The sequence below is a fragment of the Candoia aspera genome, chromosome 9 (genome assembly GCF_035149785.1).
Source record: "Candoia aspera isolate rCanAsp1 chromosome 9, rCanAsp1.hap2, whole genome shotgun sequence".
NCBI lineage: Eukaryota > Metazoa > Chordata > Lepidosauria > Squamata > Boidae > Candoia > Candoia aspera.
This window is the reverse complement of record NC_086161.1, coordinates 564741-585976: the sequence shown is the minus strand read 5'-3', so window position 1 is coordinate 585976 and position 21236 is coordinate 564741. Positions and strand designations below refer to the sequence as shown.

The 21236-nt window shown below is 52.0% G+C and overlaps 2 protein-coding genes across 3 annotated transcripts; one reads left to right on the top strand and one right to left on the bottom strand.

The window, feature by feature from the left end:
* Positions 1–679: 679 nt before the first annotated feature.
* Positions 680–8991, bottom strand: VPS11 (VPS11 core subunit of CORVET and HOPS complexes). Its single transcript, XM_063311542.1, has 16 exons — positions 8841–8991; positions 8468–8616; positions 7868–8003; positions 7470–7633; positions 7126–7373; positions 6291–6492; positions 5910–6061; positions 5124–5310; positions 4440–4583; positions 4050–4238; positions 3436–3597; positions 3183–3322; positions 2853–3055; positions 1681–1852; positions 1140–1362; positions 680–1026 (listed from the first exon to the last, which is right to left on the bottom strand). Exons 1-16 carry the CDS (start codon positions 8974–8976, stop codon positions 862–864), a joined length of 2772 nt encoding a protein of 923 aa, XP_063167612.1. The 5' UTR covers positions 8977–8991; the 3' UTR covers positions 680–861.
* Positions 8992–9343: 352 nt separating this feature from the next.
* On the top strand, positions 9344–20911 carry HYOU1 (hypoxia up-regulated 1). 2 transcript variants are annotated; one of them, XM_063310953.1, is made up of 24 exons: positions 9344–9460; positions 10152–10245; positions 10389–10467; positions 10772–10926; positions 11173–11249; positions 11898–12079; positions 12667–12782; positions 12994–13177; positions 13361–13495; positions 13780–13862; positions 14566–14698; positions 14830–15017; positions 15353–15491; positions 15803–15863; positions 16013–16095; positions 16352–16522; positions 16970–17169; positions 17289–17376; positions 17551–17673; positions 18316–18449; positions 18553–18637; positions 19168–19411; positions 19642–19725; positions 20545–20911. In XM_063310953.1, exons 1-24 carry the CDS (start codon positions 9376–9378, stop codon positions 20604–20606), a joined length of 2985 nt encoding a protein of 994 aa, XP_063167023.1. In that variant the 5' UTR covers positions 9344–9375; the 3' UTR covers positions 20607–20911. The 2 variants fall into 2 exon arrangements, with proteins under 2 accessions (XP_063167023.1, XP_063167022.1); XM_063310952.1 differs by having other exon boundaries at positions 19636–19725.
* The last annotated feature ends 325 nt before the right edge of the window (positions 20912–21236 follow it).

Here is a 21236-nt window from a genome sequence, read left to right as displayed (position 1 = left end):
CGCGGAGCGTCACTTCCGGGGCTGGGTTCAGGTTCACCAGGGAGCGCGTCGTTTCGGGACTCCCGGCCAGGCGCCCCCCTGCATCGCTTCCCCCGGCGGCGCGGCGCCCGCGCTGAATCGAAGCGGGGAAGGCCTCGCGCCTCTTTCTGAAGCCGCCCCCATCCCCACAGCCGGCGACCCTCCGACTCCGGGGCCCTCACCTGGCGCGGGGACCTCCCTCTGCAAGGGACCCGCAGCCCGCCCGAAAGAACACCAGGAGACGCAGCGGTGAACTACGCGGCTCTTTAGTCACCATCACGCAGCATGTTACAAAAGCAGCCAACTACATAAACGGAAGGTGGCCTCCCGAGGATGCCCCTCCAAGGGCAGCTCTTCTTCCTTCAGGAACGGGTGGCTGCTGCTGCCGCCCGTTGTGCTCCGGGACCCACCAAGTGCCAGCAGGCCTGGGCTGAAGGTGGTTCTCACCCGCCCCCCCAAGCTTAGCATTGCCAGACTCGGGCCTGGCACCAAGAGGCTTCTTTGGAGCTCCAGAAAGAGAAGAGGGCCGAGAGAAGAGGGCCTCACGCCCCGCGTTTTCCACCACCAGGCTCTGGCTTACGCCTCAGTCAGGCCTGTACTGAAGGATCATGGAGGGTGGGGCTACAGTGAAAGGGAAAGAGCTGAGGCAACCAAGAAGCAAGAAGGGTCAATTCCCCTCCGAGTCATGCTTCTCCGCATCCGTCCTGTCCCTTATGGCAATTATGCTGAACTTGACACTGTTTCTTCCCATACAATCCCAGCCTTTGCCAGTTCCCAGCTCCACAAAGAAACTGCCTGTGCCGCCCAACTGAACAGATCAGGACCAAAGGGTTCCTCCAGCTTCTAGGTGCTCCTCTTTGTCTTCACAAGCAGGTCCCGCTGCAAGCTTGCATCAAGCACTGCGGCTGATTTGCTCGGAGGAAGGTCTGTGATGAGGGTGAGTTTGTTGAAAACGCCGCGGCCAAAATAATCCGCAACCACTGAGAAGCTGTCATTGGAATATTTCAGCTGTTGGAGGCAAAAAGGAAAGGGTGTTTGGCAGGGGGTGACAAGCAGCAGGTTTGAGCCTGTTCGCAAATGCCAGAGCCCGCTCAGGAACCTGACTAGGCTTCAGTCCCCACCTGATACTGGAACTGGTCGTGCAGGTCTCGCTTCTGCTCCTGAGCACGGATCATGTCCATGACTTTGCGGTTTTCAGGAAGGCACGTGGGGCACTCTGACCCGCTCTCTGAGTAGCTCTCGAAGCAGTGCTGGTGGAAGGAGTGGCCACACAGGAAGTGCACAGAGGGCAGCTCCAGAGCACTGGTGCAGATGCTGCACTTTGTCTTCTGGAATATTTTGGGACTAGAGGAAAAAGCAGTCGAAGCTGGGGCACCCCTTAGCAGCAGCCCCCCAGGTCTGCTACACCCCCAGCTGTCATCTGATCTCTAATCCTAAAGTTTAGCGTCTGGAAGTCAAAAACAGCAGCCTTCTGAGAAAGCAGAGAAATTTCTGCTCAACTCTCCTTGCAAGAGAGCCCACCCCTGTCCCCAAGGAATCAAGCGCTTCCATTTCCACACAGTGTCACCCTACAGGACAGGGCAGTGGGCAGAACCCAGGATGGTTGCGCTCAAGAGGTTCTGCAGACTCTGGGACAGATCCAGCAGCAGGTTTTACAGCTACCTGGTTTTTAGCTCTTCGATCTCCTGGCGGATCCGCTTGGTCTCCTCCCGGTATTTCTGGATCTTTTGTTCATCCTGTTCTATCTGGCAACTTTGCCTCTGCAGCTTGCTGATGAGATAATCCTTGATAACCGACAGGGTGGCCGTAGAATTGTGAGCCAGAGTTTGTACAACTAGAAAATGAGGCACCCATCAGGACAGGAAAGGACAGGGGTGGAGCCGCAACCCTTCACCAGCTATATTGCTTCTCTGAGCACAATCCCCACAATATTGATCTGAGCAAAAATGGGCAGCAGGGTGTGTGTGTGTGTGTTTGTGCATTCCTGCCAGACTACAGCTCAGCCATTTCAGCAACCTGTTCCACAACGCATCCAAAAATACACTGAGATGGTCCTGTGTAGTCAAAATCAACTTAGAAGTAACAAGAATAGCATAAACTGGACCCCCAAAGCGTTGTAAGATCTGGATGAGCCGGATTCCTTTCCAGCTTATCATTGCCTCAACTCTGTTTACTTTCCAGAGATACCTTAGTACGTGTGAAAGGAGGGGGAGTCAGGACCCAAAGCAGTCCCACCTTTCAGGGGAGAAGATTCATGTTTATTAAACGGATGCCTTAAATTACTAAAAGTTTAACGTACCCTTTATTCAACCTTAAAGTCCTCCTAAACCCTGAAAAGTGCATAAACCTGAGCAAAATATTTTCCCACCCCCATTCAGAGGCCAGCAAATGAGAGGCAGTGGGGCACAGGTTTTGCACCTCTCTTAATTGCACACCCAATATGGAGGACTTGAGCAGGGGATGCCAAACAGTTGTGAGAGTCCTCCAAGGTCAAGATGGGTCAAAACCTGGTAACTTTTTCAGTAGGATTAATCGCTCAGATATTTTCCACCCCACATCCAAGCAGTAATGGCCACTTTAAAATCAGTCTGCGTTGTGAACCCTTAATATGTGCAGATCAGAAAACACCTCCCCACCACCACTGCAACAAAGGCAGCCTTTCCCATTCTGGCTGAGAATCTGAGGACTGCAGTGGTTCCCCTGCAAAGCGCCCAGGCTGGGCAAGACTGACCTACATCACCCCTGGTTCTAGTGCCAGTCTCCTTCCAGAAAGGAGCTGAAACAACAGCTGCCAGTGCCACTACCTCTCCCCAGAGGCAGAGCCTTGGCCTCACCTAGCAAAGGTGGCATGAGATTTTTGGTCTCAATGCGTGCAAGCACAGCCGCGATGTACTCCTTGCAATCCTCCTCCTTGTGGGCAAAATAGCTGAGAGCTTGTTCCCAAAGGCAGGCCTCTTGGTCCCCGTACAGCTCGCAAACCTCAACCACCTTTCGGTACTGCCCATTCTGCATGTGGTAATGCATGATCTGCTGGAAACTAGGAACAGGGGAGAGAGGAGGGCAGATGAGAGCGAAGAGCCTCAGGGGTCACCAGCTAGGCCAGGTTGAAGCCTTCCCCACCTTCCCTCCACCAAGGAGTGGGTGGCCAGTTCATCTGCACTCACAGCTTGTGCTGCTCATAGAGGTAAAGGATCCCATCCTTGAAGTTGTGCATCTGGCACAAGACCAATGCCTTATCAAAGACATCCTGGAACTTCCCGCTTTTCAGCAAGATAATAGTTTCGCTGTGCAACTTCTCTTTGACCTGGGAAGACCCAAGAGGACATCAGACTCCAGGAATTCTTTAGTGCCAGATGGACTCCAGGGCCTCCCTCCCTCATTGCCACATTCCACACCGGGCAGCGTCCCAGGATGTACCTGTGGATCCTGTTCGTGCGCCCAGTTCTGGAGACGGAGCTCCAGCAGCGTGTCATATACACCCTGCTTAGAGTCTGGCTGAACCTCAGACATGTGCTCCAAGAAGGCCTTCAGCTCCCAGGGGTTGTTAGCAAATATAGGGATGAACTCATCAGGATTGGCCTGCATTGTGAAAAAGTTGGGAGAGGGAACAGAAGGAGCAAAAGCCAGTTTATCTCAATCTTTGTCCAAATCCTCTAGCAGTCATCTGCCTCCCAGAATGCCAAAACCTTCCCCACAAGGAACCATGGGAAGCATTGCAATGAAACCAGAGGAGGGAGAAGGGAATTGCTTCAGCAGACCATAGCACAGGATGACTCTGGGATTTTCACAGGAATCCTGAGATTTTTATGCCCTACCCGCTCTTCCCCACTTGTCCAACATTCTTACCATCTCCCAGGCTATGCTGCAAATTAGCACCACTGGCCCCTAGACTTAGTTTCATGTTATTTTAAAGCACTTTGTTATATTGGGCTAAAGACACTTCAGCCCCATTCCCTTGTGCAATTGGTATTTGTGCCTAAGATCCCACAGCAGCCTGCCACTTCTCCCCACCCTCAGGCCTCAGCCCATACCCTCTGCTCTGCCAGCATGCCGGAGCCCTCGTGGTCTTTCGCTGGTCGATAGTCTGTGCACAGGATCTTCAGCAGCTCAGTAGTTTCATTGGGGACATGATGCATGAGGATCTTGCCATACCGCTTCATGTTACTCTCAGCCTGCTCAAAGGGCAGCTTGCCGATATAACGCAGGGCCTCCTGGTAGTTCTGCAAGACCGAGGAAGGAGGCACTGAGAAAGTGCCTCTTTTTACCTACAGTTTGGCTTATGCAGGTGGCAGTGCTTCTCCAGGCTGAGCCAACTGCAGAAGAGGCTTACATTCACTCTCTCTTCCCAGCATGTGGGAGGCACCAAGGAGAGCATCCTTGGCAGCCAAAGGAAAGTCCACAGGCAACCAGGCAGGCCTCACCTTGATATCCTCTAATTGGATCTTGAGGTACCATTCATGGTGCTTGTGCTTCTCAGCCAGGTACACAGCATGTAAGTAACAGCCTGCCTGGCGAAGCACCTTGATAGCGGTCTCCACATCAAAGTGCACCTCGCTCTCACTGGTCTAGAGGAGGAACACAGAGAGTGGAGTCAACACCGGGAGGTCCAGGTTGGGACATCTAAACCTCAGAGGACACTTTCCAAGCTCCCTCATGCCCGAGTGTTTGGGACACAATGCACTGCACCCTCCTCAAAGCTGAACCCAGAAAGATCCAATCCTTGACAGAAAGGAGAACTCTACTTCTATTATCCAATCAGCTGAAGGGAGGGCAGAACTGGTTGTTTCTTCCCTTTTCTGAAGTTTCTCAACTCCAGGATTAAAATGACATCCCCACTGGAGTGGCTCAAGGAGGCTGCATTTCATTTCTCAAGATTTCTTACATCTGTACTAGGAAATTTCTGGCCCATCTGGCAACTTGGGGAGAGAAGACACATTTAAAAATTGTAGAAGACTATATGTAAAGAACACCAACACAACCACTATACTTGAAAGTGACAAGCATAAACCATTGTCAGAAGGGACTTCAACCCATAGAAGCGATTCATGGAGGAGCAGCACTTGGTGTCTGGAAGAAAAAGTGCCAGAGGGGCCCTTTCCCTTCACCTTGATGAACTCCTCCAGCTTGGAGATGTCCTTCAACTTGGTATAGCAGTTCAGCAGCAGGGTGGTGTGGTCTGCATTGGCCAACGATTGCAAGTGGAGCATCTGCAAGTATGCAGTCAGGTTGTGTATCCGCTGAGCATCCAAGAACTTACGGATCACGTAAGATGGTTCCAGTTTCCCAATAGTGCTAAGAAAGAAAAGAACGAGTCCCAGTTGATGAAGCCAAACAAAGTGTGCGTGTGGCTTTCTGCTACAATGTAGGCCACAAACAAGTGAGCAGTCACAACCACTGGTGCAACTGCAGTGGGGGGAAGGTCTCAGATGCAAAGGCCAGTTTGGGGAGGAGAGGGAGGACAACGAAGCAGGCATCAATAGAAGGCTTCATCAGTCCAAATAAGAGCACCTTGCTAAAGGTACTCCCATCCTGAGTTGATGCATACCACAAATCCTAAAAGCCTGTTATTTGCTTACATCCTAGACAGCCATTCCACTTATCTGCCGGAGAAAAAAATAAACTCTCACTCGCCAGGGCCCAACTAGCTCTCATTCTGATCTCTCTCAGGATTTTGGTGCTCACCGGAAACTTATTGGAGTCCCCATTTGGATGGATTTGCCATCTCCTGGACCTTCCTCTTAACATGGTAGCAAGAGAAGCCTGCCAGAAGATGCAAACTAGGGTGGATGTTAACCCAGCTTTGTGAACCCAGAGAAGAAGCCTTGCCATTTATGCCAAGCCCCATGGGAGAGGGAGACCAAATCTGCCCCCAGTTCCTTAATATTACCTACCGGAGGTATTGCTGAATAGCACCATCATGGTTGCCCTTGTTGTACAAATGATCTCCATACTGGCGAAAGATCTCAGACAACCCATCGCTGTCTAGGTGATGACTCTTAGCCAGGTTAATGGCCATTTCAAAGAGGTTCTTCCTGAAGAGCATCTGTTGAAAGGAAGCTGTGGTTGAAGAAAGGTTCTGAGCAGAGGCTGTAGCACAAAGCTGCACTCTCCAGAGGTTTGCAAGAAGACTATCTAGTCTACCCGCCTCATCAGAGCCTCATACAGATATTGATCTGGAAAGAGTCTCTGCAACAGGCAGGCCTTAAAGCAAGCTCCCCAAGGACAAGAGCAGGGCATGTGCTGCAGCTAGCTGCCCAAGTGGGATATCTTGCCTCCAGCTTGGTCTGCGTATCCTTCTCCTGAAGCACATGGAGCTTCCCATCCCTTGTCAACACATAGAGGCATCCCCACTCTGCCAGGACATCCACCACATCATCAAACACGGAGCTGTAGGCAATGAACTTGTTGCCCAAGTCATAAATATTCAGGATTTGCTTGTCAGAGTTTTGCGGATCTCCCCCAGCAAAATCAGATCTGGAGCAGAGAGGATGAAGAGTGAAAGACAGCCCTTCCCATTACATTTAAGCCTTTTAACCAGAAACATCCTTAACGTGCATAGACCATGAGCTCCTTTTTGTGCCCTGGATAAAGGGTTCACAGCAGCCTCAGCCATAGGCCACTATCCTGCACACTTCCAAAAATTAACGACAACAAGAGGCTGCAGTCTTTGAAAAAGGGACTGATGTGGTCATGAGATAGAGAGTGGGCTGCTCTTTCTGAGTGTAGATACAGCCATTGGGTAATCCACAAACTATGATAGCTTAAATCATCCTGCTACAAGCTGTGAGTTCTTCCTGACTCAGTCATGTTGTTTTTTTAGCATCTAGTGACAATTATATTCTCAATTGTTTGTTCACAATCCCAGTCTAAACTTTTAGAAAATGAGAGTTCCAACAGAATCTGGAAGGCAAGGCTGAAATTGCTCTGCTACATCTGGAAAAGTGAAGGCCACAAGCTTTTTTTCAGAATACAAATTAGTGACACTGTTAAGGATGTTTCTGAATACAGCGGTGTCTAAATGGTCTAAATTTCGTAACTCATTAAAAAAGAAAAAGCACAGCAGGAAAAGTCCCATCCCAGCAATAAAATGACCTTGGAATGTCTTACTTGGGGGATGTTTTCCAGTCCTTCGACACTATGACCAGATAGCCCCGATACCAGTGGACAATCAACTTCTGACCCTCAAAGGCAAAGCAAGGCCCACGCTCATCTGGCTGGTACAGATATACACATTCATCTCCTGCCACTATAAACTGGAGGTCCTGGGAGGGATCGCTGAGCGTGGAGCAGCGCAGTCCACAGCCACGCATATCCAGTTCCAGCAGAGGACAGTCCTTCACTGAAAGCGTGTAACACTGTGAAGCCAAAGGGAAGGAGGAGGGCAGCAGTGAGGACAGAAATCCAACAGTTGGGCGGGGAATGGATCAAATCTCTGTGGACCAACAGCCTACCTGAATTTTCTCGGTGGTAGCCACAAACAGATGAGTTGTTTTGCTTGACTGGCGAAACACAAGTCCAGTAACTGGGTGGCCTCCTTCCTGCAGGACCTGAGTTTTACTGTGCCGATCCCTTGTGATGTCCCCCTTTGTAAGCACAACACTCCCATCCACAAAGCCTATAGGAAAGGAGAAAACGAACACATGCTTCACAAAACAAGACCCAGACATCAAAAACGTTCCCCAGTTCTTCATCTAAGCTGAACAGAGCAACTTTAATTGTAACCTGCTTCAGGTTTTAACAAGAACTGTATAAAAAGGCTTTAAATAAACAGGATACCAAACAGGCCGCTTCCCCAAGCACTTGCTTGTTAATGTTTCAAATACATGAGAGCAACTCTGTTTCTAGTTACCAAGAGCCATGAAGTTGAGATTTTCATGGACGGTGAGACAGGATACAAGTGTGAGCTTGTTGCCTGGTATTGCAGGGAAAATCCTGGTGCACTGAGGTGTCCCACCATCACGCTTCTCTAAATTCCAGACTTTGACCTACAAATTATCACAAGGAGATTATTAGGAAACCATTGCACTCCCAATATATGTATGTTTGGAATGGTGACCTATGCATGAGGTGTCTTGGCTTCTATGTTTTGCATCTATAATGTCTGCTTTTAACTGTAACTTCATTGTTTTATATTGATTTGTACTGCTACTCTATCTGGAGACAGGATAGCAGATCTTGCTTCTGTGGAAGTCAGGGACAATGAGGACCCTACAGTTTTTTCAGAGATAGAACATGCACATACCAAGCCAACAAGTTGAAGATATCAAAGTAAATAGGGAAGAGGCATCAGTAGATAAAAGGAAATCCACTAACCATGGGATGAGGTCATAAATGAAATAACTCCAAGTGCAACTTGCAGAAGCCCAGATTAAAAATTCAAATACAGAAGGCATCACTGTGGATCAGCAGCAAAACACTGACTGCAAGGGCGCCCCACACCCACGCTCACCAGAGGATTGATTCCTTCCTCCTCCTCCCCCACCGAAACCAGGATGCTGTGCTGCTTCAGCTGGAAGAGGTGCGTCACTCTCAGCTTGTAAGCCTGGAAGCTGCTCAGTTCCAGGGAGCGCGGCAGGAACCATATCTGCCCTTCCCAATGTGGGCTGCGGTTAAGGGGCCTCAACAGAAGAGCGCACGGCCACCTCAGCCTGCGCGGACCGAGCGCCGCCCGCCCGCGTCCGGCGCTCGACGGGCTGCCCGAAACCGCTGCGCCGCGGGAGGGCCGCGGGCGGCTCAGGGCCCACCTCCCCGCCTTCGGCCTCCGCTCTCGGCCCGCCCTCTCCCCTGCAGCGCCGCCGCGCGACGCGGCCACGGAAGGATATCCCCGAAGACGAGGCTGCCCCTGCCCGAGTCGCAGACCACGATGCCCGGGGGGAGCAGCACGGGGCCCCTGCTGGGTTCCGTCAGCAGCTCCCGGTCGAAGAAAGCGAAGCGCCGCCACTGCAGGTAGGCAGCCATCTTGGCGGGCGAGCGGGCGGGGCTCCGCGGCGGTCAGGTGACGGACGACCACTTCCGCAGGCCTGACGCCCCGCCGCGGGGCCTCTTGGGGCCTGGAGTTCGCCGCGGCCATGCCCATGGACGCTCCGGCGGGGGCGGGCGCCGGCGAGGCCCGCCCCCGGACGCCGGGGACGTGGACCAATGGTGGCGCGCGGCGAGCGGCAGCTCCAATAAGCGCCCGCCGCGTCCGCCTGGAGGCGCCGCCGCCGCGGAAGAAGCATTCCCGGCCGAGCGAGGGAGGCACGCCGCGCCGGCAGCGGGCAGTGCTCGAGACGCCTCTCGCCCCACGTCGCTTCCGCTCGCGAGCGCCGCGCGCCCCGCTCCCGGCAGAAGAAGCCGCGCCGGCTGCGCCTGGGCAGGATGGCTCCCGCGCCTCGCCGGCTCCGCCTGCCGCTCCTCGGCCGCCTCGTCCTCGTGGCGCTTGCTTGCCTGCCCGCACTCTCTGGTGAGCGTCCCCGAGGCGGGCAGAGGCCTCCCAGCAGCCGGGGATGTTTCCCCTTGCGGAGCGCGGCCGTTAGGCCGGCCAGAGGGACCCGCCGCCTCGTCCTCCCGGCCGGGGCCGCCCCGCGAGTCCTCGGAGCTGCAGGGCACTCGAGGCCGCCCGCCCGGGCTCCGCGCAGCGGTGGCTTTGCGGCCTCCGTACTCGGCTACGGTGGGGATCTCCAAGCGGAACGGGCGGCCCCCACCCCCCGCCCGAGCGTCAGCCTCCGTAGCAGCTTTGCTGAAGAAGCGGCCCTGCCCGTTGACGGCCGTTTATTGCCAGATGTCTCCGGGCGAGAGGATCTGAGCGCGGCAGAGACTTCTTTCCGCTGGAGACCTTAAAGCCAACTTGAGGCTGATGGTGGATTACCGGGTGGTGTGCTGCGTGGATGGGCCTCTGGCATGATCTGGTGATACCTTAGGCAGCTGACTTTGTTTAGCTCCGCTTAAGCATTGCTCAGCTTCGCAAACGTCTTGGGCGCCTGAACAGAATACTGTAAACGGGAGATGCTCTCTGGTTGTCTAGCTTGGGCTCTTCCTTAAATTGAAGCCAGGAAACTCTTTATTAATAATGGAAGGGGGACAGTCATTGTACAAGATGTTGACTTCCAGGCTTTTCCTGACAGTAGCTTTGTCAAAATGCTTTTGTGCTGCAGATTCCTTGGCTGTGATGTCAGTGGACCTGGGGAGTGAATCCATGAAGATTGCGATTGTCAAGCCAGGGGTTCCAATGGAAATTGTCTTGAACAAGTGAGTGAGTTGGCTGTAATTATGGGGAAAACTCCTCCTTCCTCCTGTGAGCTTAATGCCTCAGGTTGGAAATTCTGAGGAAGCCCTTTGTGGAATTCTGAACACTTCCTAATTCCCAGGATGATTTCTCTGCCTCACTCTAGGGAATCTCGAAGGAAGACCCCCATGGCTGTGGCACTGAAGGAGAACGAGCGCCTCTTTGGTGATGGCGCCATGGGAATGGTAAGCCCTCAGATTCCATTTGTGTGTCCTTTTACTCTTTTTCTTTCTGTTAGATCCAGTTACTTTCCAATAACTCTCAAGTTGTATTTGTGTTATTTCTGCCCTGTTTCCACTATTCTTTTTTTTTAAAAGCACTCTGGTATTTAGGCAGTTCACAAGAATTCTTTGCCTTTTGGATTCACACTGCAAAAGGCTACTCTGCTAGATAGGTTCAGTATTTTGAAATAGCTCCATCTTAGGTTTAGGGTGGGAAAAAGGGCTGTTGCTGCTTAGTATTACATGTTGTGGCGCTTTTATTTTGCAGGCTATCAAAAGTCCAAAGGTCACTTTCCGGTATTTTCAGGACCTTCTGGGCAAGCATTTTAATAACCCCCAAGTGGCACGGTACCAGTCATGGTTCCCAGAGCATCAGCTGGAGAAAGATGCCAGGAGGGAGACGGTCATCTTTAATCTCTCAGAGTGAGTGTCCGCAGGCAGCTGTCTCTCACTTTGCTCAGACTGGGTTGAGTCAGAAAGTCTTACGCCTCCTGGAAATGAGTCGTGTGTTTCATTTTTTTCTTCTTGTGGGAGTTAGGGATCTGCCTATCATTATTCAAGGAGTGGGATTTGTTCATACACGGTTGTTACATCGACAGGATCTAATTCTCTGCTATGTATATTTCTACAAGAATTTTTAAGGGATTTGATTGTTCTTGTTCTTTGCAGCAAATTGCAGTATTCTCCAGAAGAGATCCTAGGCATGATCTTGAATTATTCTCGGGCACTGGCTGAGGACTTTGCAGGTTGGAATTGTTCTTGTGCACGAGAATTGGCTTTACTTCTGGGGATGGATGTGGGAGAATGGCAGAGGGAGTGATTCTCCAGGTGGTGTTAAGTTTGTATTTTGTTAACCACGTCCAGCAATGCAGAACAATGAGATTAGCAAGGCAATAATAGGTGTCTAGATTACTGACCAGATTTTCTTCCCTGAGATATTTGGAGATGGAAACATGGAGGCAAGTATTCTCAGTGTCAGCCACATTCCTTTGCGATGTTCATGCTGCTTCTAGAAAAGTGAATAGCCTTTTCATTGGTAATTTTTGGAAAACTGTTAAAACTTGGTTCTTCTCCAGGGCATTTGGAGTGTGGTATCACTGGCAGTTTTAACATTGTTTTATTTTAATTTTAATGCAAGGTTTTGATATCAACCTGTCAAAAATGGTGTAATCATCATATAGTCTTAAATTTTTGATTTACTGTTACTGATGTTGTTTAAGTTAATTTTAAGAATGTTATCGCTTTGTTAGCTGCCCAGTATGTTGTTGGAACAAAACAAACATTGCAGATGAACATCTTTAAAGTTACATGTTCCATGCAAGCAAAGCAAATGAGGAAAAGTTAAAGGCTCGGTGAACTATGAGCTAACTAACTGCTTTCTCTGCTCCCCTCAGAGCAACCAATCAAAGATGCTGTAATCACTGTCCCTGCCTACTTCAACCAGGCAGAAAGGAGAGCTGTCCTGCATGCAGCAAAAATGGCCGATCTCAAGGTTCTGCAGCTCATCAATGATAACACCGCTGTGGCCTTGAATTATGGCGTGTTCCGCAGGAAAGATATCAATGCTACAGCTCAGGTGCTTTTGACTGGGGAGGGTGGTGGCTTGGGACAAACTGAATGGAGGACAATCTGCTTCCTGGTTTCAAGATCAAGCTTTTGTTGATTTATTGATTAAGTGCCTTCAAGTCAGTGCTGACTCTTAGCAGCCGCGTAAATAGATTTTCTTGAGGATCATTCCTAACCTGGTCCTTCAGGCCTTCTAACGGTACACCCGTTGCCACTAACTGAGTCCATCCACCTTGCTGCCAGTTGTCCTTCTGCCTTTCCCAGCTTTGTCCCACCTAACAGGAAACGTAGTCCTTTTTGTAAACTGGAGGTCCTCAGCTTTCATGATCCTGTAAAGGAATCGAGACTGTAAGAGCTCAGCAGAGTAGAAATGCCACGTGTAAGATGCTAGCTCATAGATGGAAGCATATCATGCTTTCTGGGCACAGTCCCCGACATCTCTAGTGGTAGGCAAAGTGGTAAAGTTGCTTGTTGGAAGAAGCTGGGCCAGGCTGGATAGGCAATAGTCTGCCTTCCATACTTTTCTTAGGGGAGGCAGAATTGTAACTACAAGTGCTTCTTCCAGGCCTTTGAGCCGCAGTCCTTTTCCCTTTTCAGAACATCATGTTCTACGACATGGGGGCAGGCAGTACCGTGTGCACCATCGTGACCTACCAGACTCTGAAAACCAAGGACTCAGGCATCCAACCTCAGCTGCAAATCAGGGGTGTTGGGTAAGAGCTCATGTTTGGGATTTGATCTCCAGTCTTCTGGGAAGTCAGAAGAAAGGAGGATGCGCAAACAAGTCGGAAAGTTTGATGGAAGGGACCGGAGGCCATGCTTTGGTCCAAGTTATGGAGGGTGGGGGGAGTCAGAGGAGGTCGTTGGGCTTATTCACAAGTAGTTCTTGCCAACGTCCTTCTACCGGTGGCTGTTTTTGCTCAGCTTTGACCGTGTGTTGGGAGGGCTGGGGATGGACCTGCGCCTTCGTGACCATCTGGCTCAGCTCTTCAACGAGCAGCATCCACTCAAAGACGTCCGGTACAATCTCCGGGCCATGGCCAAGCTGCTGAAGGAAGCCAATCGTGTGAAAACTGTGCTGAGCGCCAACGTGGACCATGTGGCCCAGGTAGGTCTTGCCCAGAGTTCTTGGCTGCACCTGGGTGTCAGGATGCCTGAGTCTGGTAGCCTGATAAAGCAAGCACGTGGTGGTCTCCTTGAGTGGGGGGAGCAAGGGTCTCCCCAGCCAGTTCTTCCTCCAGAGGATTTGAAGGGAAATTCTGTCCAAGTTGGATGCAATCTTCTCTTCCAGATTGAGGGGTTATTAGATGACATTGATTTCAAGGCCAAAGTTTCCCGACAACAGTTTGAGAATCTGTGTTCTGACTTGTTCGAGAGGGTGGCAGGATCCATCCAACAGGCCCTTAGCAGCGCTGAGATGAGCCTGGTAGGTACAGAAGTGGTTGGAAACAATCTTTCGGTGTTTCAGGGCTCCACCAATTGTTAGCTGAGGGACTGGGTCGAAATTACTCAGCAGCCTTGTCTTGCCGTGTAGAAAGTGTCCTTTTACAGTATGATACTACAAATTGTTTCTGAGTTTGTGCTGCATTTAGTTAGAAGTACATAATAAAACTGCTACTGCTGCCCGCCAGCCCAGAATTCTTACATCAGATAACAAGGCTCGACCTGAGCGCCTTGAACTGAGGCCCTGTCACTTTCTCCCATTCTTAGAATGAAATTGACCAAGTGATCCTCGTCGGTGGGGCTACCCGTGTGCCGAAGGTGCAAGAATTTCTATTAAAAGCAGTTGGCAAGTAAGGCCGCTTCCTTTGCCTCCTCCCAACTGCCTTTTTGGGTGGTTCAGCTTAGATAGTGGCCCTGTGGTGGAATTCAGTAATGCTGCTGGTTCTCAGGAAGGAGGGAGCACATTCCAAGGAGGAGGGCAGGATAAAAGGAGACACAGTCTGGAATTGGAATGTGGGAAAACTAAGAGGTTCAGAATAGCCCTGCCCTAGATCCTTCCCAGGTTATTTCCCCTTAGGTTAGATAGAATAGCTTCAGTCTGGCAAGATTCTGTCTATACGGTATTAGCAAATAAAGAACTGAAGTTTGGCTGAACTGATTCTCTGAAGTTCTTGGGCTGGGCCTGACAGGCCCTCAGATGAGGTATCCGTCCTGGGTGGCCGCGCTAGATGCTTTCTCCTGGCAACACGTGCAGGGCTCCTGAGAGCCATTTGCTGCCTTGCTCAGAGATAACTTCCTGGAACGGAGACTGAGGCCAGCTGTTTCCTGCTGTATGAGGAGAGGGGACCCTGGGGCTCTCTGCAGTGCCCACCGGGTATTACCTCATCTGGAGTAGGCCTAGCTAGCAATACCAGCCATTGTCAGAGGTGCACCCAAGCAAGAAGTTATGCCCAATACGGGGAGGGGGGCAACAGGTGTTTAGCCTACCTCATGAGAGGCCATCACCCAGCTGCTGGAGCAGAAGGGTAGCATCTCTGTCTTCCGCCCCTCCAGAGAGGAGCTAGGGAAGAACATCAATGCAGATGAGGCTGCTGCAATGGGCGCCGTCTACCAGGCAGCTGCTCTGAGCAAAGCCTTCAAAGTGAAGCCTTTCATTGTCCGCGATGCAGCCATGTACCCAATCCAGGTAAGCTTTGTTGTGGGCGGCCTGAGGGGCTGGCAGTCAGAGAAGCAAAACGTTAGCCGAGGGCTGGGGACTAACTTCTGGAGTGGTGAAGAGGGCAAACAGGCCTTCTCTTCTCCTTTCCCCTCCCACAGGTCGAGTTCGCTCGTGAAGTCGAAGAGGAGGATAAGTCTAAGAGTTTGAAGCACAACCGGCGGATCCTCTTCCAGCGCATGGCTCCGTATCCTCAGCGCAAGGTCATCACCTTCAACCGCTACACAGATGACTTTGAATTCCAGGTCAACTACGCTGATGTGGGCTTCCTGAGCGAGAGTGACTTAAGGTGAGGGCATCTCTGGGCCAGCTGTGGAAGTCCAGCTACTTCTGCCTCAGCAACTCTTGGGGCCATGCTGGAGACACGCTCTGTGAAGGGAAGAACACCTGGGGATGCAGGTCGAAGTCCAGAAGCCTCAACCTCGTTTGCTTTCAGAGCTGAAGCCTGGTGTGGTGTGTCCCCGCAACTCCTTTTGGAATTTGCAGGCAGACAGCTAAGGAACAAGGTGTTCACTCCTGTTGCGCAGGGGGTTGGGATCTCTGTGGCAGAGCTGGAAGTTAGATGCAAAACAAGGCGGGTGGGAGGAGCAGCATCATCACTCATCCATCCCCATCTTGCTGCAGAGTTTTTGGGTCCCTGAATCTCACAAGGGTGAAGCTGCGTGGTGTGGGCGAGAGCTTCAAGAAACACCCGGATTATGAATCTAAAGGCATTAAGGCTCATTTCAATATGGATGAGAGTGGCGTGCTGAGTCTTGATCGTGTAAGTCAAGGAGGGCCCTTAATCTTGGGGGAGGGCTGCAGAGTGGGTCACGCTACATCGCATGGGTAAGCGACATTGGGTTTTTGCATTTTTTCCACTGTGATGAATGGTTGTGAACGTTTTCACTATGGTTTTCATGTGTTTTTTTTTTTTCAAAATGATGGAAAACTCTTCTGTCAGCAGCCATGAGTGGTGGGGGTTTCCAAGGCCAGGGGCCCTGGGTTGCCCACCCCGGCACAAGTCCTGCTGCTGACCCCCACAGCTCCAGCCCACATTACAGCCTCCCGGTGTGTTTTCCTGCCATCTTCCAGGTGGAATCTGTGTTTGAGACAGTGGTAGAGGACAAACCAGAAGAGGAATCCACGCTCACCAGTAAGTCCATCAGTTTAGGAACAACCTATTGGCTTTGCACATGATTGGGGCAGAGGGAAGCAAAAGCTCTGCCCCGCTTGCCCCTCAGCTCCAGCCAAGACTCGGCCTTGTCTGAAGCTGTTCTGAGGCATATTTCTTCTTTGGGGCAGAACTTGGGAACACAATCTCCAGCCTGTTTGGAGGAGGCAGCCCTGGGCCAGAAGCACCTGACAATATGACGGAGACTGTTCATGTGAGTAAGGGCTGGGGTCTGATCCAGGCTGGGGTAGAGTTAGTCTCAACCGAGGGGACGGGGGTTCAGTGTACCCATGATTTCGACTGGGATTCTAAGAGGCATGTGTGGATCTAGGAGGGAACTGGCCTTGGATGGTCATGATTTTTCTCTGGGCTTTGGTTGGGTGTCCTGGGTCTCTCCAGAGTCCTGCCTGAGGTGGCTTTGTGGAGATGTTATTATGGCCCTCAGTTGTTTTTTGCCCCTTGCTGCCCAGGAGGAAGAAGAGGGTCAAGCAGAATTTGGTAGCCAAGATCAGAAGGATCCTTCTGGGCCTGCTATCGAGAAGAGCGATAAGCAGCCACACGCAGCTCAGGAGAAGCCTTCTGGAGAAGCTTCTGCCACTGAGGACCAGCAGGAGGAGGATGAAGGAAAGGGGGGCTCCCAGGTGAAGGGACACCTTTTTCTCTGGTGGGGCGGGGGGAAGGAGTCTCATGCTCCGAGGGGAGGAGGACCACAGAAACCTGGAGAGCTGGCATCTCCCTTGCACTGTGCCTGTGTTTGGTCAGCGGGCTTGTTCTAATGCTCATCTCACCCTTGACTTCTGCTATGGCTGATAGTGACCTGCACTGGCTCTCAGCCCTCAGACACTCCTGTGGCCTGACTGCCCCACAGTGAGCCCCCCAGTGAGGGGCATCATCTGTGTGACCAGCGAAGCAGGGTGGCTTGGAGCGGCTCCCTGTGGTGACCTGATCTCGCCTACTCCAGAGGCAGAATAAAGCGTCGTCTGCCCAGCTTGCAGAGGAGAGGGTGTGGGTTCTGGCAGAAGAAGGGCTGCTCCAGCAAGCACCTGAAAGCCAGCTGTTCTTCTCTCACCATTCCTGCTCCAACCTAGGAAACTGTGGAGAAGCCAGAGGCTGGCAAGGCGGAGGAGCCTGTGAAGAGTCCTGAGAGCAGCAACGGGAAGGCAGCAGAGGAGCTCGAGGAGGAGAAAAAAGCCAAGAGGCAGAAACTGGCGGAGGAGATAGCTGCGGAGCTTGATGTGTACGATGTGCTGGAGCCGTTGCCTGAGGAGCTGCAAAGCTCCCACCAGAAGTAGGTGGGGTGGGGAGGGTCTCCTTGGGGTAGCAGCATGCTAGCCCCGCGGAGGGATGCTGCCCTCCTTGCCTCTGGAGAAACTGGCACTTTGCCCCACTGACCTTTTCCAACGTCAGGTTGCAAGATTTGACGGAGAGGGACCTGGAGAAGCAGGAGAGAGAAAAGTCAGCCAACAGCCTCGAGGCCTTTGTCTTTGAGACCCAGGTGAGCGCGTACGATCAGCTGCCCTCAGAGGAGGCTTGCCGTAGCCAAACCCCGTCTGGGAGCTTCATCACTTGCCCAGCCAGAAGGAAACAAACCCTGCCACCTTACACACATTCCCTCGGGTTTCGTCAGAGATTCTTCCTCGCAAAAATGCCTTCCTCTCGTGTTTTACAGGACAAGCTCTATCAGGAGGAGTTCCAGTTTGTGTCAACCAAAGAAGAGAGGGAGGAAATATCCAGGAAACTGAGTGAAGCGTCCAGCTGGATGGAAGACGAGGGCCACACGGCTCCAACGAAGGTTAGGCCTCACTGATGCACGCTTGAAAAGTGACAGCTTGGTGGCTCTGTTAGGCAAGGCCAGGTGAGACACAGGCAACATGTGGGCCTCCAGCTGTTGCAGAACTGCAGTTCCCAACATCCCTCACTGCCGACCCTGTTGGCAAGGGGAGGTCAAAATGGGGGTTCGACAGCATCTGGAAATCGTAGCTGCCAGGGTGGGTGTGTTTGTGTGGCATTTCCTTCTCAGAGGAGCTCCAGCGACCTTCAGGAGAGCCTGTCTCACATCAGCACTGGGTGGGTTAGTTGGAGCAGCGGCAGCAGCAGGACACGCGGCTGGTCGCTTTTCTGGCAGTCCCTTCTCGATGATTCAGGGCCATGTTCCTTAGCCGCAAAAAACATCGTGCACAGGGCTGCTATTGTTTGCCCACATTGGGCCAGATCTCCTGGCTGCTGTGTTTTCTCCATGTTGGGACAGGCAATGGAGCTTGCCCAGGGCCTGGTCCATTGATCATGGCCCAACTGCTGGGTCAGGTTCTGCATGGATCCCTCTGGCTTGTGGGGGCTATCCCTACCCTTCCTCTCCTGAGCACCTACCACATTAGAGACCCCTAGAGGACGGGATTTGCACTGTGACACCTTTCCTCTCCGTTACGACTTCCAGGAACTGAAGGAGAGGCTTTCTGAGCTGAGAAAGTTGTGTCGGAGCCTGTTCTTCCGGGTGGAGGAGAGAAGGAAGTGGCCGGACCGCCTGGCTGCCCTGGAAAGCCTGCTGAATCACTCCAGTATCTTCCTCAGGTAGGAGGGACAGAGGCCACAGGAGAGGGGCCTCAGACCTCCCCTCCTTTAGAGAACCGTCAGCTTCTACAACTGAGGATGAGCGTGTTTCACTTTTTTCCAGGGGAGCTCAAATGATCCCAGAGGCTGATCAGATATTCACAGAGATAGAGCTGAGCACTTTGGAGAAAGCTATAAATGAGACAGAGGTAAGCCTGGGCACAGGAGGTGCTGAAAATGTTGGGGGTCCAAACCTGGGGGCAGGGGGCACCTCTCATCTCTTACGCTGGGAAAGGGGGCGGCTTTGGAGAGCCCACAGATAGAAGGGACAGCAACTCGCTATGCAGCAGCCGTCTGTCTTGGATTCAGGAGCTGCACTTAATCACTGTGACAAAAAACACTAACAGCCTCCTGCCCCAGGATGTGTCCTGCTCTTCCTCCCTTCTAGTTTCTTTTGAGGGGGAGAGGTAACCATGCTCTGTGGGAGGAGGAAGAATCTCCACCCAGCCTGGCCAGAGTTTGTGGCCAGTCAGCTTCTTCCGGTGGCCCCATTAAGTCCTGGTGGCATTAGCTTTTTTCACACCTTATTTTATGAAAAAGGTGGCTCTAATACCCCTTGGGAGGGTCCTTGGGAGGCTCCCCAGGCGATATTCCCAGTGTGGGGAAGGGGTTTACTCAGAAGACCGCCAGCCCTAAGCAGTGAGCAGCAGGGAAACGAATGCCTGTTGCCTTTTCCCAGCTGTGGAAGAACGAGACCCTGGCCGAGCAGAAGCAGCTGCCCCCCACTGCGAAGCCCATCCTGCTTTCCAAAGACATCGAGATGAAGATTGCGGGCCTGGATCGGGAGGTGCAGTACCTCCTGAACAAGGCCAAGTTTGCCAAGCCCAGGAAGAGGGAGAACGCCCCGAAAGCAGACGCAAACCGGACCACCTCCAGGCCTCCCGAGACCAGCAAGGCCATTGCTCCAGAGGAGAGTCGGGAAGGTGAGTGGGTCCACTGGTAGCCACGGGCCCAGGTCCCTGGGTCAGAGCCAAAGCAGCCCTCTGGGCAGCCCTCTGGGCACCCTCTCCTGGCAGCCTGTGCTTGGCCACATGTTGGGTGGGCTCTCGGCTGGGATGGAAGACGGGGAGGGGGCAGCTGAAGGCAGCCTTTAATGCAGGAAGGGCTCTCCCCTCCATGACTGCGGATGCTGGGTTTTTCCTGCCAGGAGCAGACCAGCCAGAAGACGCCAGCCCAATCAAAGAACCCCCCATGGAGGAGGAAGCGTCCCTGGATAACGAACTGGACCCAGATGGAGGTAAGGAATCCCCAACAGAGGAGAGCTGGAATTGGATCTGCGACGAGGGAGCCTTTTTCCCTGGTCCCTTGTGTTGTCCTGGAGTCCAGGCCTCTCTTCACTAGAGGCAGTTGGTTCCCACATTCATCTGGAGCCACAAATGCCACAGCGCATTGAAATGTGACAGGCGGTGGACTGTTTTTGCCGCACAAGAGGCCAGGTTCTCATACAGTCTGGCTCACCAGGCCCGAGCCAACCCACTGCTGCACCCTGCCCGTCTGTTGCTCCCGCTTGGCTCTTCCTGCCAGCCAAAAGGCTAATTGGCAAGACAGTGTGCCTACTGGCCTAAAGCAAGCAGGAAACCGCAGGTGGTGGGAGGAGCCAAATGAGGGAGGCAGACCCCAGCGGCTTGCCCGTTCATGGGGGCCAGGGCCTTCCAGGTATTTGGCCTTATTTCTAATCAGGAAACGTTGAAGTGAATATACAAACAATAAATACAGGCACAGTATTGTTTCCAACATAGAATAATAGCAATTTGAGATTCTGCACGGATAGCAGAAAAGTAATGCTAGTTGAATGAATTTTGTGCAAAGCTGCCAAAGTGGGCTGGGGGTCTCCACTAGTGCCCGGCAGGGAGCTGAGCCCAATCTGAAGGGGAGGCCGGAACCCCAGGTGAGTCCCTGGGTTGGCCAGAGGACATCTGGGGGGGGGTGTCGTCCTGCCGTCAGACAAATGGAGCAGTCACCTCAAAAGGCAAAGCAGAAATGTTTCTGATCCTTGCATCTGAACATTTGACTTATTGAACAATTCTTCCTGTGGACATTTTTATCTTTACTGTAGGCCCGCAAACAGATAAGAATCCAGAAACAAAAGAAGAGACCAGAACTAATGATGAATTATAACAGTTCCTCAATTCCCTGCATTCGTCATCAACATCTATTTATTTACAGTTAATTTTGCTGTTTTTATGATGGACATGGTTAGCGGAACATGGCACAAACTGATGACAAAATGCAATAGAATTGTATTTTTCCCCCTTTTGGTTTGGGGATTTTGTTGTTGCTGATTTGGAAATTTTGTCCTGTATCAACTCCTTTCTTTAACGATGACTTTCACCTCTTTGGAAATGTTTGCGGTGCCCTGTCCCAGTTTTTTCCCTGGGATTGGCATTTTTCAGTGGTGGATTAAATCTACCTGGAATACTCTAGGACACAGTGCAGCACACCTGCTCTGGGCTCTGCTCTTGGTGCAGAGAGCAGGGCCTGCAGCCGCTCTCCTTGGCTGTGGAAAATCCAAATGTTCTGAATGTGGTACGTGGATTAAGCCTGCCTAAGGGGCTCCTTGGTCGTCTCACAGATAGGCTGCTGCTATCACTGTTACTCCATAGCCCTGTGCCACAAAGTCAGGCGAAACATAAACGGGCAGGCGGTAACAGTCTGAAAGAAGCCCTAAATACTCCCCATGGTATGTTATGAGGAACTAACCTCAAACAGAAAAGCCCATAACGCCCAAGTCTAGAATCAGGCCTGGCT